This window comes from Balaenoptera borealis, assembly GCF_965194805.1.
Source record: "Balaenoptera borealis genome assembly, chromosome: 8".
NCBI classification, from domain to species: Eukaryota; Metazoa; Chordata; class Mammalia; order Artiodactyla; family Balaenopteridae; genus Balaenoptera; species Balaenoptera borealis.
In genome coordinates this window covers 88,902,820-88,920,934 of record NC_138865.1, presented here as the reverse complement: position 1 = coordinate 88,920,934, position 18,115 = coordinate 88,902,820, and the positions used below count along the sequence as shown (strand labels likewise).

Below are 18,115 nucleotides of genomic sequence, written 5' to 3'. Positions count from 1 at the left end.
TATATGTGTGATTTTTCTCAACATATGGTAGAAATCTCTACAATAGTCATTAATATTTTAACAGTGGTTTTTCCCCCATATATAGGCCATATCTGAAAGAGAGAACTGATGTGATTTTTCAGGCTCTACCACATAGACAACATCCTGCTAGTGTGTGTGTGTCTGTGTGCACGCCCATGCGTGTGCACGCATGTGTAAGTGTAGGTATATTAGGGAGAGGATAGTGGTGGGAACAGACTTAATAATTTTTCCTGCCCTTAAGAATTAGTCAAATAAATGTTTGTTTTCAGGGGAAAATTACTGAGCCCTCCCTTTTCCCATTTTTAAGTCTGAACAATTAAAATTTGAGGAAGTATATAGTTTTCTTATAAACTTTGTTCAATTACTAATGTAACAATAGCATCAAAATCTTATTCAGGCTTCAGATGGCTTTTAACAATTTAACAATTTTAACAATTCTTATTCTGGGACTCCTTCAAAGATATTTTGGAGTGATGAATGTAGTTGTGTATTTGAATTTTGATTTTCTACTTTTACTTTTTATACATTGTAATTGTGCAAAATGTACATTAAATCATTATCACGTGTTTGTGTGAACAGCATCATGGTAAGCACTGTGAGGGTTAGAAGACCTATAAGACATAGTCCTTGCCTACTAGGAGTTTAATCTAGTCTCGTGGGGGAATAAAACAGAAAACAAATAATTACAAAAGAAAGTAGTAATGCTAGTGCCATTTGAATTAGAAGATACAACAGAGGGAATGCTCACTTTTTTGCTGGAGTGACCTGAAAAAATTACACATGAGTGGAGCCTTGAAAGATGGAGAGGATTTGTAATATAGGTGAGGATAGCAGCATTATTGTATGTGACACAGAGAAGGGTGAATTAAAGACATGTTCAAGAGAACTGCATGCAATCTACAGTTAATGCAGGGTCCATGTGGAATAGCAGGCTAGCAGGCTGAAAATTATTGTATTATTGGAGTGTATGGAATTTTGCTTGCCTAACTAAGAAGTATATTATTTACTTAGGTAATGGGGAACTAAGTAAGACTTTTGAACAAAGAGATGGCAGTTTTAGTATTTCAAGAATATTTATCTGGTGATAATGGTCAGGATTAACTGAAAATGACGAGCGACTGGGGGCAGGAGTAGAAACTATTCTGGGCAGGAAGACGTCTGAAAATCTTCCCCCGTAAGATGTTACGGAAAAACCCGAACGAACTTTTTGGCCAACCCAATATTTTTGAGGGGAAGAGGTTTGTTTTCAGTTTTCCTTCTGTTATTACAGAGGACTCAAAATAAAGGAGATTTCTGCAAATGGTTCAGCAAGGGCACAACTATGCAAGCTCTCCATATAGGCACTGTGCTAGGTACTAGGCTAGAGTGAAGAACAAGACAGGATCCCAGTCTCTCAAGCATTCATGGTGTAGAACAGTGGTTCTCAACCCTCACCACATATTAGAACCACTGGGGAAGATTTCAAAATCACAGTTGCCCAGGCACCTCCCCAGGGATTCTGATTCACCTATCTAGGGTGACATCCAGACATATTTATTTTTTACATTGTTTTTTGCTCTAAATAATTTTTGAGGAATAATTTTAGAATTATATAAAAGTTGTAAAGATAGTACAGAAGTTCCTATATAGCTCTCACCCAGTTTACCCTAATGTTAATATCTCATATAACCACGGTCCATTTATCAAAACTTAAGAAACTAAGATTGGTACATTACCATTAACTAAACTACAGGTATTATTTGGATTTCATTAGTTTTTCTGCTAATGTCTTTTTTCTGCTTCTGGATCCAATCTAGGCTACAACATTGCATTTAGAGCAGTGGTCCCCAACCTTTTTGGCACCAGGGATGGGTTTCATGGAAGACAATTTTTCCACGGATGGTGGGGGATGGTTCAGGAGGTAATGGGAGCAATGGGGAGCGATGGGGAGCTGCAGACGAAGCTTTGCTTGCTCGCCTGCCCACTGCTCACCTCCTGCTGTGCGGCCTGGTTCCCAACAGGCTGAGGACCAGTACCGGTCCATGGCCTGGGGGTTGGGGACCCCTGATTTAGAGTATTTTAATGGCTCTCCAGATGATTCTAATGTGCAGCTAGGGTTGAGAACCACTGGTATGGTGGGAGGTTACAATGCTATTTCCCTCCTATTTGCCACACCCTCTCCCACAATAAAATTTTCGCCCTCAGCCTATGTTAATTGAACAATGATTACTCATATCCCATTGTATTACTCAAGTAACAGTAAATATTGAGGACAGCACACCATATGATAGTCCCTTACATCTGGATGGCACTTCAGAACTTGTACTTTCAAATACACTTTTTAAAATTTGATCTGCACAAGAATCTTTGAAATAGGCTGGGCAGTGATTATCATTCCTATTTTACAGATGAGGGAATAACTGCAGAGAGGATGGGTACTCACCCAAAGTCTCATCTAACTTCCTCAGTGTTCTTTGTGATGGTTTTCAATCTTTGGAAATCTTGTCTCAATTTTACCTGCCAGGGTGGGTCAAGATTAGAGAAAAAAGAGTAAACTGAAACGTCAAGTTCTAAAAGTGTTTCATTAAGATGAATCTTACGAGATTTGCATATGTACAATGTACAGGGGCACAAAGGTGAAGGAGATAAGGAAGTAGATGATATGAAGAAATATAGTACATTAGAGGAAGAGGGGTCTTTTCTTTCTACCTTTTAGGACCCTTTATGCTTGCCTTCTTATCCCACTCCCTATATAGACATACAAACTCTGCTTTCTCACTATTCTCATTCAAACACCAGTGTGTATCTAAAAATGTTCCAGTTTTCTTCTTGGCTTAGAGCCTTGATGTCATAGAATTAAAGTTTTGCAAGAATCCATCTAGCCCTACTTTGTGCTACCCTCCACTCGTGGGTAGAATGGTTGTTCTTTAAAATCCATGAATCTTATGATATTAAATCTAATATGATGTGTGAGAAGATCCAAAGCTTTAATTGATATTCAAAGGGATCCTTCACTCAAATGAAAGATTAAGAATCATTACACTGAGAAGTGTTTCTCAAAATGTAGACAGATGACCACCTGTTTGAATCATTTGGGTTTTTTTAAGGCAGATTCCTACGTCCTACCTCCAGAGAAAGGGTTGTCTCATAAACTACAAATAATCGTATATAATGGTTATTTATATAATCATATATCCTCTAGACAGGATAATAGAAACTTCAAATCATATAATGAAAGGGCTACATATTTAAGTTCCTGTTTTCCATAAAGAGAAATTTTTCCTTTAAATGAAGTAGCAATCTACTTCATCAGTGTCTCCAATTCTGCTTTGCATTTCAGAACTTGTCACACTTGGTAATATATTTTTGGTGTGATTATCATTATATATGATATCTAAAGCCAGGAGGGAAAATACCTCATTTTCTACAGGAGTCTGTCCACAAATTAAGCAAGACTATCACTTTTAGCAACACCCCCATCTAGTGGCAATTTGCAGCTATTACGGCCTCAGTTTTACAACGTGTATAGAGCTCAGTGGTTCTCAAACTTGTTCTTGTTTCATCAGCGGCCCAGAATTGTTCCCTCCTCGAAAAAGAATAATGGTATTCTTTTCCAAATTTTCACGTGGAAAAAAACTATCAGAGAACACGTAGGTATATGAATTTTATCAATTTTTAAAGTTTTTGTTTTAAAACCTACAATCTTCTCTATTTTTGTCATGATTTTAAATACACTGACGCTACTGTTGGTTAAATTTAAACATGTTTTACCTGCAGAAATTCTCTCACAAATAACCTGCAATAACTTGAAATGCATACCCTTTTGAACACTTCCTTTTCTCATGTATAAATTAAAATGTTTGCTGAATTTCGCAAAATGTCAAAACATAAAACAAAAACCCATAATCTTCTCTTTAAATCTTTGGCTCCTTCTGATGGTTACTTTCTGCTAGTGGTCTATTAGTTCATGACAAATGAACAGGTTTAGGAACAGCTTTTCATGGTTGTTGAAGCTTTTCAATCTGTGGAGTTTTATGGTTTTGAATAATTTATTTTGCAGGCAGTATGTTCCCCCTCCCCCCATGAAGCAACAGGATAAAATACTCAGAAGTAGAATTATATATTCGGAGAAACTTGATAAATACACACGAGAGAGATGACGTTACAAGTAAGTGGGTAAAAGGCTAGGCTAGCGGTGCAGGGATAACTGGTCATCGCATGGGATGAAAACTGACTCTTGTTGGCCCTCAACTTTTTAGAGCTGCCCAGAAACAACGACTACAATCCCCTCAATGTGTATGGCATGTTGACTCAGTTTCATTCTCGCTTCATTTCTCGTGAGGTATGGAGCACAAGCACTTCTTACCCGTTAATTTGGTGTGGGGCTAACAATCCATTAGATTTGAAATAAGGTTTACTTGGGGTTCCTTTCTGACAAAACATCGTTTTTCTTGTGGAAAAACGGGAGCATACAGAGAAGTATAAATGACCATCTGTGTATTCCCACCATTCAAGAAGAATTAGCATTTAATAACATCCAATCATCTTGCTATGTGATAATTGTATATACATATTCTTTTTATTTAAAAATTAGCGTTATGCACTGGATATGTAGGTTGCTTATTATTTCGAGAGAGACATCTTTATGCATAAATCTTCATCGACGTGCCCCCCTTGGAAAGGGTGGTAACTTGGAGCTTCTGACTGCCCTGAAAGGGCGGGCAACTGCAAGGGGTCCGCGCGACACAGCGGACACACGTTCAGAAGCGGAAGGAGGGATCCAGGTCCTAACCGCCACCTAGCGGCGGCCTCCGGCGCCGTCCGCCGCCCGCCGCACTTCTCCCGCACTGCGCAGGCGCCGTGCATGGAGACCGGAAGCGGAAGGCTTGAACGCGTTGGGTGGGCACCTGTGAGACCACTAGCCATGCGCGACTTGGAGGAGCCCGGCCCTCGACCCACAGCGACCTCGTGCGGGTGCATGAAGCCGGCTCTGGAGACAGGTAACTTCTAAGAGGCTGAAGGTTCCGCACTCCGAAGAGCCCTAAGTGCAGGGAGCCGACTTCACTGCAGGGAGGGACGGCAAATGCGAGACCTAGAATGGACGTGGGTCGCTTTTCCTGATTATTGGAAGGCACGGGTCATGTGCTTAGGAGACCACGTGATGTGTCTTAAGCGAGTGGGATGACGTCATCTCTCCTGTTATGTTCTTGGTAGCTAAGGTGGCCTGGTCTTGGCAGAACAGCCACGTGCAGTGTAGTGGCCTTTGTCTTGGGGAATTCTCACCCATAAAGGAGAGATAGGATATATACAGCAGGTGTTATGCCGATTCGGAATTAATGCCACAAGAGAGAAGCAACCTGTGCTGTAGGAAGTGTAGGAAATAGTTTTAAACTGGGCATTGAAAGATGGCATGAGTTTGTTTCTCTTTATTTTCACCCCTGTTTTTAGGGAAGAATATATTAACTTTAGAAATCCGATGAAGCAAATGGAAAAAAAAGATTAAAGTAGTCGGCCATTACCCAGAGAAAACCACTGTTAATATCTTGGTGTCTACTTTCCATAATAGTTTCAGTGCCTACACACTAGAAACATGAGGTGATATGCGACACCATTGTCTTATAACTTCAAAAAAAAACTTAAGGACTTCCTTGGTGGTGCAGTGGTTAAGAATCCGCCTGCCAGTGCAGGGGACATGGGTTCGAGCCCTGGTCCTGGAAGATTGCTACGTGTTGCAGAGCAACTAAGCCCATGTTGCAGAGCAACTAAGCCCACCACAACTACTGAGCCTGCACTCTAGAGCCTGCGAGCCACAACTACTGAAGCCCTCGCGCCTAGAGCCCGTGCTCTGCAGCAAGAGAAGCCACCGCAATGAGAAGCCTGTGCACTGCAATGAAGAGTAGCCCCCGCTCGCAGCAGCGAAGACCCAGCGCAGCCAGAAGTAAATAAATAAATTTAAAAAAAAACACAAAACTTTGGTTTGAATCCCAGCTCTACATTTATTAAAAACAAAACAAAACTTAAGGTTCATGAAAATCTTTCCATGGCAATTAATAATGTTAATTTTGAGAAGTTGCACACTATTTTGTTTTATAGATGTGCTCTTATTTAACCAGTTCCCTATTGTTGGGCATTTAGGTTATTGCCGGTTTTCATTGTTCTAAATGAAAGTTTTGAAACTAAAATCTTTGTGTATGTTCTAAATGTTTAACTTGAATTTCTAAAAAGTATTGTTGGGCTTCCCTGGTGGCGCAGTGGTTGAGAATCTGCCTGCTAATGCAGAGGACACGGGTTCGAGCCCTGGTCTGGGAAGATCCCACATGCAGCGGAGCAACTAGGCCCGTGAGCCACAATTACTGAGCATGCGCGTCTGGAGCCTGTGCTCCACAACAAGAGAGGCCGCGATAATGAGAGGTCCGCGCACCGCGATGAAGACCCAACACAGCCATAAATAATAAATAAATAAATAAATAAAAATTAAAAAAAAAAGACCTGCATTTAAAAAAAAAAATATTGTTATGTGGTCAACGGTTGTGCCTGTTTAAAAAAAAAAAATTGTTGCATACTGCCAGATTACAGGTCTGATAGGTTTTTTTAAAAAAATTAATTATTTATTTTTTTGGCTGCTTTGGGTCTTCGTTGTTGCATGTGGGCTTTCTCTAGTTGTGGCGAGTGGGCTACTCTTTGTTGCGGTGCGTGGACTTCTCATTGCGATGGCTTCTCTTGTTGCAGAGCACAGGCTCTAGGCACGCGGGCTTCAGTAGTTGTGGCACGCAGGCTCAGTAGTTGTGGCACATGGGCTTAGTTGCTCTGCGGCATGTGGGATCTTCCCAGACCAGGGCTGGAGCCCGTGCCCCTGCATTGGCAGGCGGATTCTTAATCACTGAGCCACCAGGGAAGCCCCAGGTCTGATATTTTGACAGGCAGGAGAGAGCAGGGCTCAGAGGTCTACAGAGCATGGGGTCCGGGAGCTGTAAGTCAGAAATGTTGGATGGGGGACTTCCCTGGTGGTCCATTGGTTAAGACTCTGTGGTCCCAGTGCAGGGGGCCAGGGTTCGATCCCTGGTCAGGGAACTAGATCCCACATGCATGCCGCGGCTAAGATCCCGCACGTGGCAACAAAGATCCCGCATGTGGCAACAAAGATCCCACATGCCACAAGTAAGACCCAGCACAGCCAAATAATAAATAAATAAATAAACAAATATTTTTTTTTAAGTGTTGGATGGAATAGGGAGGTATTGGAACTGTTTATTGGATTCAGTTTGTAGAGAACCTTGAATAGCAGGCTAAGAAATATGACTTCTGGGCTTCCCTGGCGGCGCAGTGGTTAAGAATCACCTGCCAATGCAGGGGACATGGGTTCGAGCCCTGGTTTGGGAAGATCCCACATGCCGCGGAGCAAGTAAGCCCGTGCGCCACAGCTACTGAAGCCCACACACCTAGAGCCCACAAGCCACAACTACTGAAGCCCACACACCTAGAGCCTCTGCTCCCCAACAAGAGAAGCCACCGCAATGAGAAGCACGCACACCGCAAGGAAGAGTAGCCCCCGCTCGCCGCAACTAGAGAAAAGCCCGTGCGCAGCAACGAAGACCCAACCCAGCCAAAAATAAATAAATAAATAAATTTAAGTAAATAAATAATAAAAATTAAAAAAAAGAAATATGACATCTGTTAATAGTGGGAAACAAAAAGTTTAGAGAGTAGCGAGACATAAGGAACTCAGAATCCAGAGGACTGGTGTAGTGTGTTTTGAGGAGGGGAGGGACTGGCAGAGGGAAGACAGATTATAACAAGGGTAATTTAATAGTCTGGGCAAGAGGGGAAAAGGACCTGGACATTTCTGTCTGCACAAGACTTGTTGATAAGACTTGTGTACAGAAAGCCTCTGCATTAATAACTTGTTGGGTTTTTAAAATTATATGGTTAGTACAGTTGTAATATTGTTAAATTGAGGGAAAATCCTGTGTAAGGGCTTTAAAAATCTCTCCTTGCTCAGCACCTTCTGTTGTACTAGGTACTTTACATATTTTAGTCATCTTTCCAAGATAGGATGATTATCCTTGTTTTATAGCTGAGAAAACTGGATTTAGAGAGGTAAGCAGTTTTGCCCAAGGGCACACAGCTAGTGTTACGGCCCTGTGTTGTTTTTGTCCTTTTTCTCTTTTCATACCAGCCATAGGCCCCAGGGAAACTTCTCCCTCTTTCTGTGTGGTTCTCATGCCAGTACTACTCTGGCATACCTGTGCTCTCCCTATTCTGCATGTATGTAAGGCAGTTTGATTTAATTGTTGATTTACTTGTCCACTCTGTCAATGTACTGCACACCTTGATGGTGAGAACTGGTTCTTGTTTATGCCTGTTCCCAGGCACTCAGCACAGTGCTTACCAAATGGTAGGTGCTTAATGTTTTCTTTTTGTTTGTTTTTTGAGATATGAGGCAAGAGGAAGAAGATCAGAAGTCCCTTGGGTGGACGTTCTCAGGCCTCCACTTCAAGGAGAGCATTCAAACAGAATTTATATTTGGAAATTTAATATCCCAAGAACCGGGGCACAGAGAATAAATAAGGTCCAGACGTATTAGAATATGGTTAAGTTCCGACATTTATTAGATGGATATTTGATATGTTGAGAGTGGTCTCAAACATTTGAGAGTGACATAGCTGAGGGACTCCTTCCAATGTAGCTCGTTCAGTTCATTGCTTACCCAGTATTATCTTGCTTATGTTCTTATAGAGGTGAACAAACAGGGTTGGAATAAATCTAATTGGTTACAACTTATATTTATCATAGCATATGTATAACCTGTGAAAAACAGGTATAGACTGATTCAATGAAGTGATAGCTCAAGTTAGTTATAAACTTGTAGACCCCCAATCAGATAGTCAAAGGCAAAAGTCTTTGATCATTACTGCAGATATGACATTTCCCATGATATTGAAGCATATTGTGAGTTTCTATCAATCAACTGTTAACTCCACTGTGATACGAGTTCTTGTTTTGTGTTTTTTCCCCCAAACTTAGCACAATGTCTGGCAATTGTAGACACTTGGAAAGTGTTTGTTAAATAAAACAGAACATAACTGACTAGGGTAGGAGCCCTTTTTGGCCATTTTTCTTCATGATATTTTTATGAACACCAGAGAATTGTTTGACTTTAGTTCCTTCATCTTTAAAATGTTTACTGTATCAATTCCACAGAGCATAGGTGAAGGTTTAAAAAAAAGAGTGCCTGTGAACGTAGTTGGAAAAAAACTTAAAGTCATCAAAAACATACGCAGTGTCGATGGATCTTAGAATCATAATATTGAGAGAGAGAAAGCAAGTCTGAGAAGATACCAGTTTTTATAGAACTCAAAGACAAAATAAATGAAACGTTGTTTAAGCATGCATATGCATGTGATAAAATCATATTTAAGAAATGAATGATAAAGACCACATTCAAGCTCTTGTTTATCTCAGGGGAAAGGTAGGGAGAGCGGCAACATAAAAAGATGCAAGTTGTTGGTAAAGCACTAGTTTTTGGGCTGGGTGGTGGTACACAGGATTTCATTTTAACATTATGCTTTATTATATATATGTTGCATGTAATATTTTATATGTATCACGTAATTTAGTTTTTATAAGGGAAAAGTCATGAAAGGTGCTATGAAGGACAGGCCTATAGTCTCACTGCCCACCTGTGCTGATAGGATAGATTTAATGGAAACCGGAAATAAAATGAGGTTCTAGAATGTCTTTATATCATCTCTTAAAAGAAGCTAATACAGCTTTCATGAAATGTGAAAAAAAAGTTATCTATAAATTCAAAATGCTAGTTGCAGATACCTTCTACTTTAAACCTATATTGATGTTGCCTGGCCAGTTTTTTCTTCTTTTGAGTTACTGGTTTAAAACATTTTAAAAATGATTTGTGATTATTGTAAAATTTTCAAATATTATAGAAATTACAGAGTTAAATATAAAAATAATCCAACAATCCCTCCACCAGTTTTTTTTTTTTTTTTAACTCACAGTTCCATCTTTATTACTTCTAACAAAAGATACTAGAATGATACTTTTGTCTCTTCCTTGGTATTTGTCTACTGTATTAACTTCGACCATCCCAATAGAAGAATGTGCCAATAAATCATTGATGACTTTTTACTGTTGTCTGTATGGTGCAATGATACCAATATCAGAGGGATTACAACCAGCCTAAACAGAAAAGAACACAATTTAAAGTCTCCACCAGTTTTAACCAATGTTAAAATTTTGGTGAATATCCTTCTAGATAGCTTTCTAGACATACATATGTACATGATTAGTTAGGTAAATACATAAAATTTTCATAAATAGGATTATGTTATACACATTCTTCTTTCACTTTTTCACTTTCCATTTTAATCAGTTTAGACTTACATAATCCTTTTCTCCATGTAGCATGAATTTTTAAAGTACCTATCCTCTTGTAGGCAAGTACTAGACAATGAGAACATAGCAGTCAGTAAGACAGAAAAACTCCTGCCCACATGGAGTTTACATTCTAGTGGGGCAGAGAGCTGCTGGAGCAAGCCTAACCTGAAATCTAGACTGCCTCTAGATATTTTAGTACTGTGATCCCATACACTCCCTTTATTGCTTAATTAAACTAGTTTCGTGTGTTCTGTTGTTTTCAACTGAAAGCATTTTTACCTATATACAGTCTCTGTCTCCTTATCGTTCATTATTCTTTGCCTTGTATTTTCACACTCCAGCCAATCAAAATGGCTTGTTCCCTGCTTATGCTATAAAATTTCTCATTTAACTTTGTGCAGCTTATTCCCTCTGTTTGAAATACCCTCTTAGCCCTAACCAGGGTCACATAACATAGTAATGGTAGCATAGAATTTGAATTATAGTCATAGTAGTTCTTCTAAAAATGAATTTTTCCTTTCATTCTTTCTTTCTTAGACCAATACTCTTTCCAGTTTATTATCTAAAGGGATGTATTGATAACAATGATATATGTAATGATAAGGATATTTATATATATTTTTGAATGCTGTAAGAATCTTATTTTATAGTTGCATAACATCTAATAGATTTTAAAACTATGAAATCGATGCATTAAAGAAAACATGTCTTCCTACATCTTTGCTTGACCTTTTCATTAATGATTTCTTATCTAATTTTCTTCTGTAGGGAATCTTTTAACTGAGCCAATTGGTTACTTGGAATCCTGTTTCTCGGCCAAGAATGGTACTCCAAGGCAGCCATCCATTTGTAGCCATTCACGGGCTTGTTTGAGGATTAGAAAAAGCATCTTTAATAATCCTGAACATTCCTTGATGGGCTTAGAACAGTTTTCTCATGTTTGGTAAGTTGTTTTATAGTTAGAAATGGTACTTTGGACCATAACTTGCCCTTGAGTAAAGTACTCCAGTTGGAGGCAACCCTGGAGACTGCCATCCAGACCACCCTTGTCTACTGCATGGGATTTTTGTACTATATTCATGCATGTGATTGTCTGCATAACTTGGACACCCTCGGGGAAGCTTGGGATCCACTGCGGGGCACATTCCATTTACAGTTGGTTCCAGTTTTGTTGAATGACTTCTGTCGAGCTGAAATCTGTAGACCTTCTCGATTCTGTCCATGGGTCATTATTCTGTCCTCTAGACCACGGGTTAGCAAGCTATGGCCTGTGGACCAAACCCATCCCATCTTCTGTTTTTGTAAGTAAGTTTATGGGAACATAACCACGTGCATTCATTTATGTGTTGGTCGTGGCTGCTTTTGTGTTACAACAGCAGAGTTGAATTATTTATAGCAGAGACTGGTTGACCTGCAAACCCTAAAATATTTACTGCCTGGTCCTTTACGGAAAAAGTTTGTGGACCCTGCTCTAGACCCATGAAGTATTGTTTATTCAGGTACTTGACAAAAGCCTGTTAAGGTCCTAGCATGTGCCAGTCATTGTGTTACGGGCAGTGGATATAGAGATAAGACTGTCTTCTTTCAAAAAACGGGAATGATATTATTCTTTTTTCCCCCACTGATTACATTTTAGTACCATTAGAAGCATTCTTTCTGTTTTAATTTGTGGGGATTAAAGTTTTTTTTCTCCCTCAAATCATTATGATAGATTAACTATGTTCTTTTCTTACTCAATGGTTTGGTTTATTTTCAATAGGATTTTGTTTGTTTTTCACAAAAATGGTCATTTGAGCTGTAAGGCAAAAGTGCAGCCTCCTAGGCTGAATGGTATGAAGACTGGCGTTTTCTCTACGAGGAGCCCACATCGTCCCAATGCGATAGGACTGACCCTAGCCAAACTGGAAAAGGTAGAAGGTAATTTGTACTTTTACCATTTTTTCCTTAACCAAAAGAAGTCTTATAAAATCAACATAGTATTCAGCACTGGCTGTTAATTGAGACAAGTACCAATGGTGTTAGCCCCTGTGAACCACCAGACATTGAAGAAAATGAAACAATTAAAAGAATGTCAGCGTTGAAGCACTTTGGAATAAGCTCTCATAGGATGCTCAGAGTTAGTTTATGTCATTATATTTATCAGAAGTTATTAAATTATTTAAAAGTAACTCTTAAGATTTTATAATCATTAAATTAGTAACCAAATTTTTCCTGACTTGGAATGCAGTAAATATAAAATGATCTAAAAATAATTGGACACTCTCAAAATTTAACGCACAGTAACTGGTTGCACATGCACATATGGTCAGCACATCTGACCACAGGGTGGTGGATCATTTCTTCCTTGCAGCCCTGAGGAAATGAACGTGCATCGTGGCTGCAGTGCCGCTGTCCCCTGTGATGTGAGGCAGAGGGTCTGGGATGAATACACCATAGGTTGAACATCTGTCAGATTGTGGGAGAACCTGTGTAGAATACCAGATTAGATTTAACTACATGTTCATATATAAACACATTACTGAGCCATTCATTTTTGAAAGCCTCCCATTCTTGAATCCTTTGGACCTGATCAGCACATTTGGGTGTGCTGGGTAACACACAACTTGGGTAGCAGTACTGGAACGTTTTATGATCGTTTGTGCAACCCACACGTATTTTCTGAGCGCTGAATATGTGCCAACCATTGTTCTAGGTGCTGGGGATATAGTGGCAAGCAGATTAGATAAAAATCCCAGCCCTACAGAGGATCTTAGCATTTTAATGGGGAAGATCAAATCAGAAAGGTGAAAGGCAAACACAGTAGCACTGTAGACACTCTTATAAATAAGCGTTATGAGGATGACTAGAGTTTGTGTGGTGCTTTGCAGTTTATAAAGGGTGTTCACGTATGGTATCTCACAGTGGCTTGTGGGCTTGATAAGGTAGCAGTCTCCGTGTTATGGATGAGGGCACTGAGGCTCTTTGATGTTTGATAATTTACCCAATAGCATCCAGCCAGGGGGTTGTCTGACTTCAAATCCCACGAACTCTCACCTGTACCCCAGTGCTTTTGTTTCTTTTGCAGACATTATTAGGCATAATCTATCACTTAGAAAGTCCAAAATCTTCTTTCCAAAGTTCCAGGTTCATTCACAATAAGCATGTTTTAGAAATCAGAGTCCTTTGTTAGTCATGTTTTTCTCAAATGGAGATAGGATCAAATGTGATCACATGCAGTTTTTGATTCTCACTGGGCCAGTTTTCCAAGGATCAAGTTAGTAGACTTTGCCCCAGTAGAAGGAACTGAACAGCAGCTGTATAAGTGGAACAACAGGGGACCTTTCCTTAATATTTGGTAATGGTGACTTATGTTCTGTTTCATTTTTTTTTTTTTTTTTTGGCTGCGTTGGGTCTTTGTTGCTGTGCGCGGGCTTTCTGTAGTTGCAATGAGCGGGGTTTCTCATTGCCTCTCGTGTTGTGGAGCATGGGCTCTAGGCACACAGGCTTCAGTAGTTGCAGCACATGGGATCAGCAGTTGCGGCACGTGGGCTCTAGAGCGTGTGGGCTTCAGTAGTTGTGGCGTATGGGCTCTAGGGCATGTGGGCTTCAGTAGTTGTGGCGCACAGGCTCAGTATTTGTGGCTCGTGGGTTCTAGAGCGTAGGCTCAGTAGTTGTGGCACACAGGCTTAGTTGCTCAGCAGCATGTGGGATCTTCCCGGACCAGGGATCAAACCCGTGTCCCCTGCATTGGCAGGCGGGTTCTTAACCACTGCACCACAGGGAAGTGCCCCGTTTATTCAGTGGAGTATTCGATTTCTATTGCTGTGTAACAAATTACCATGCACTATCAGTTTAAACAGCACACATTTATTATGTGTTTAAAACATTATAATGTTTCTATAGGTTAGGAGTATGGGCACAGCTTAGCTGGGTCCTCGCTTAAGAGTCCCACCAAGCTGCAGTGAAGTGGAATGAATTCTTTTCTGGAGGTTTGACTGTAGAAGAATCCATTTCCAAGCCCACTCTGGTCATAGGCAGAATTCGCTTCCTTGCAGTTGTGGTTCTGAGGGTCCTGGCCTCTTGCTGGTTGTTGGCTGGTGGCTGCCCCCAGCTTCTAGAGGTGGCCCCCAGCGCCTAGAGACCTCTCGCAGTGCCTTGCCACACGGGCTTTCCCAGCAAGGCTGCTTGCTTCTTCAAGCCCACAGGGAAGGTCTCTCAAGTGAATCTGCCAGCAAACACAGGAGTCTTAGATAACATAACGTAGTCACTGAAGTGATATCAAGTCATACTCAAGAAGAGGGGATTATACACCAGGAGGTGACATCATGGGGCCACCTTAGACTCTGTTTGACACATTGGAAACCATCATCAGTCCCACAGAGATATATTGAGGACTCTGATGTGTCTGGAACAGAGTTAGAAGCCCTCAGTGATGCAAAGGTGAGATGGCCCCACCTAGTGCTCGAGGACCTACTCACTGTCTAGGGGTAGAGACTCTAAGCAGGTCGTTGCTAGACCGTGTGACAAGGGCTCCAGGAGAGGTCTGGGCACAGGTACCTCTGCGGAACCCAGAGGAAAGAATGCTTATGTCTGGAAGAGCCAGAAAGGCTCTGTAAAGGAGGTGTTACGTGAGAGCCTTGAAGAGCAAGTAGGAGTTTGACAGATAAAGAAGAGAGTGGGTTTCTAGGTAGAAAGAAAACTGTATCTTGGCACCTGGTATAAGAGGGCCTGGTGCGTAAGAGAATTGTGAGTAAGCTTGGTGGGGTTTAAGCAGACGGTGTTGATTCTCCAGTTGTTTGCACTGTTCTTCATTGTTAATATTTCTAAGAGGGTGTTTTTCACATTATAGGTGGAGCCGTATACCTTTCTGGAATTGACATGATTCATGGCACACCTGTACTAGACATAAAGCCCTACATAGCTGATTATGACTCGCCACAAAATTTGATTGAGCCTTTAGGGGACTTTAATTTACAGAATAACCAATGTAAACCAAAAACCGTGTCCCAGTGTGATGGCAAGACTGATAGCTGTGACCAGCAACAGCTCTCAGGGTACGAGGAACCACAGCTCTACAGTTGCACTAAGGAGAAACCTAAATGTCCTGAAGATAGAACTTCAGGAGAAAACAACGCAAAACACGACAACTCAGCAAAAATCCAGCAAAGCTCACCTGAGCCCAGGGAGAGAGCAGCAGATTTGGGTGAAGAATCAGAAAGTGGTCCGAGTCCTAGGGTAGCAGAAGAGCAAAGTGGCCCATGTTGCCTGGAGAAGAGCTTTTCAGAGGAACAAGCAGACAGCAGGCTGAGGAGAGGGGAAGCAGCAGTGGTCCCACAAGGACACAGCACGGAGGTGCCGCCCGAGGCTCTTCCCTGCCCTTCCAGGGCGGCTGGTGCAGCCCACCGCAGTGCGGTCCCCGCCTGGGTGAGAGAGGCTCCCGTGGCCACCTTGGGAGTCCGTTTTACTCCTCACGCGGAGATGGACCTTGAGCACCTCAGCTCAGGTGAACCAGGTACTTTCCATTTCTTGTTTCTGAATGAGAGATGAGCTTTTACTAGGAGATTTAGGCAAACTTGCTATTTCTGAGGGCAGTTTTATATAGAGTATTTGTGATTATGACTTGTAAAGAAATGTAGAAGTATAAAATCATACTTGGGCAACGTCATCATCTGATGGCTTTCAATCAACAACTGTTTGTTCAGCACAGTGTGTGCCGGACACTCAGTCAAGTGTTCACTGAGAACGGCTGCTGCCCAGGAATTGGGCCTCTTGTTTGCGTGTGGCAGTAGCTCTTGGAGTTCTCAAACAGCATTCGGAAGCTAAACTGTGCTTGCTCTGTACCTATGTAGATTGAGTTTTTTCATCTGTTTCACTATCTGAGTAGAGAAACGTCTCATCTTGTTTTACCTATTGGGTGATGGATAGCTCGACCTCTGTCACAGAGCCCAGGAGTAAGAAGGAAAGAGTGTCTTAGCATAGAAATTGTCCCCGTAAAGTCCCAGCACTAGAGGCATGCACTTCACTGCAGAAGAGAGAAGCCACAGGGCTTTTAACTTGGAGCCTGTGTACTCTAATACATGGTTGTTAACCAACATTGTTATCTGGTTTTTCCAGCCCACAAGCAGATTCCAAGCAGCTGTCCAGAGTGAAGGAGAGGCCCATTAAAAAGTGGGTGCGGTGATTCCTGTAAGAAGTAGCCAGTTAGTTGCCAAGGAGATGTCAGATTTCACCTGCCCCTGGATGGTTGTGCTACTCATTCTTTCCTAAGGCTTTATGTTTAAACAGAACATTTGATTTTTAAATCAATCTCTTTATTTTTAAAGTTTTGTTTATGAAAGTTGTTTAATCACTGTGTACAGTTCATGGGAAGAGGAAGGTCAGTTTTTTTTTTTTTTGTGGGGAGTGGGGTGCATCCCTCACGGCTTGTGGGATCTTAGTTCACCGACCAGGGGTTGAACCCTCGCCCTCAGCAGTGAAAGCGTGGAGTCGTTGCCACTGGACCGCCAGGGGAATCCCCAAGTTGTGTTCTTCTTATTGCAGGTATTGGTCAGCCTTCATTTAAATATTTTCAGTCAGCGGAGGAAGCAAGGTGTGCCATCGAGGCTGTGCTGTCAGCCGACCCTCGGTCTGTATATCGACGGAAAGTCTGCCAGGATCGTCTTTTCTACTTTACAGTAGACATAGCACATGTCACGTGCTGGTTTGGTGATGGTTTTGCAGAGGTCTTAAGGATCAAGCCGGCTTCTGACCTGTTCAGATGAGTGACCTGTGGAGTCCTTGGTGTCTCTGGGATCGTGAGTAGCCTCCATCGAGTCTTTAAGACAGCCTAATTGACTTCAGTATGGCTGTTGGATTTTCTGTACAAGCTAATGATGTGCCTTCTTTGCAGAAAGACACAACACTTTGTGATCTCACTGCTTTGATTGATTTGGGTTGTTCAGAATATTTATTTGAAAAACATGTGTTTTAATAAACTAAGAGATACAGAATTTGGAGAAATCGCCATAGCATGATCGTTTTTGATCAGTTAATACTGAAGAATCCAAAGGTGATGCTTTATCAGTGTTTTCTGAAAGAAGTCAATTCTTCTTGGCACTTGATAAAACTGGGCAGAAGCTGGGGGGATGTGTTGAAGAATTCATGTTGATTTTTTTGTCTGAAAAAGCCTGACCTCTCTGTTTTATTCTAAATCAAACTGAGTTATGATATCTTAAGAAACTAACAAATCAAAACCAAGTAGTTATAAAGACCTTTAGAGATTAAACCCCTGTGTTTCAGAGACTTTGCCACACACACACGCACACACGCACACACATGTATGTGTAATATTTAATCCTGATTCCAAAGTTAGAGACTCTAAGATTTCTTTGGATGCCTTTGTGTCAAAAAAGAAAGTCACTCTGAGAAGTCCAAGAAAATAACTTAATTACTGGTTTATTTCTTATTTATTCTATGACTCTTTACTGAGAACTATTGTGAGTTAGGTTTTGGTGATAGAATGAGATGAACAGGATGCAATTCTTGTTGTAGGTCATAGTTGTGGAGGAAAAAGACACAAACACATTGTTGTATTACAGTTAGATAGAGTAATTAAGTCCGTACATGATTCCTGTATAAGCACCACACGGGAAGCAGTTTTAAGAATGTATTGCCTATAGGTTGACTTTAAAGATGTGATCCCAGATAACTGAAGATTTATGATCAGTGTGACCAAATTAGACACCTGTCAACATGACGTAGG

The 18,115-nt window shown here is 41.1% G+C and overlaps 1 protein-coding gene across 3 annotated transcripts; it reads left to right on the top strand.

The window, feature by feature from the left end:
* The first annotated feature begins 29 nt into the window (after positions 1 to 29).
* On the top strand, positions 30 to 17,363 carry TRMO (tRNA methyltransferase O). 3 transcript variants are annotated; one of them, XM_082404100.1, is made up of 5 exons: positions 30 to 5,000; positions 11,164 to 11,338; positions 12,155 to 12,312; positions 15,224 to 15,886; positions 16,915 to 17,363. In XM_082404100.1, the coding sequence occupies exons 1-5, from the start codon at positions 4,865 to 4,867 to the stop codon at positions 17,133 to 17,135; spliced, it is 1,353 nt and encodes a 450-aa protein (XP_082260226.1). In that variant the 5' UTR covers positions 30 to 4,864; the 3' UTR covers positions 17,136 to 17,363. The 3 variants fall into 3 exon arrangements, with proteins under 3 accessions (XP_082260226.1, XP_082260227.1, XP_082260228.1); XM_082404101.1 differs by lacking the exons at positions 11,164 to 11,338; positions 12,155 to 12,312; XM_082404102.1 differs by lacking the exons at positions 30 to 5,000; positions 12,155 to 12,312 and having other exon boundaries at positions 11,218 to 11,338.
* Positions 17,364 to 18,115: the final 752 nt, after the last annotated feature.

Excerpts from the sequence above, each read along its gene's own strand:
- TRMO (XM_082404100.1), top strand. The coding sequence starts at position 4,865 with ATGGAGACCGGAAGCGGAAGGCTTGAACGCGTTGGGTGGGCACCTGTG. Across the intron at positions 12,313-15,223 it reads CAAACTGGAAAAGGTAGAAG|GTGGAGCCGTATACCTTTCT; the intron begins GTAATTTGTACT and ends TTCACATTATAG. Across the intron at positions 15,887-16,914 it reads CCTCAGCTCAGGTGAACCAG|GTATTGGTCAGCCTTCATTT; the intron begins GTACTTTCCATT and ends TTCTTATTGCAG.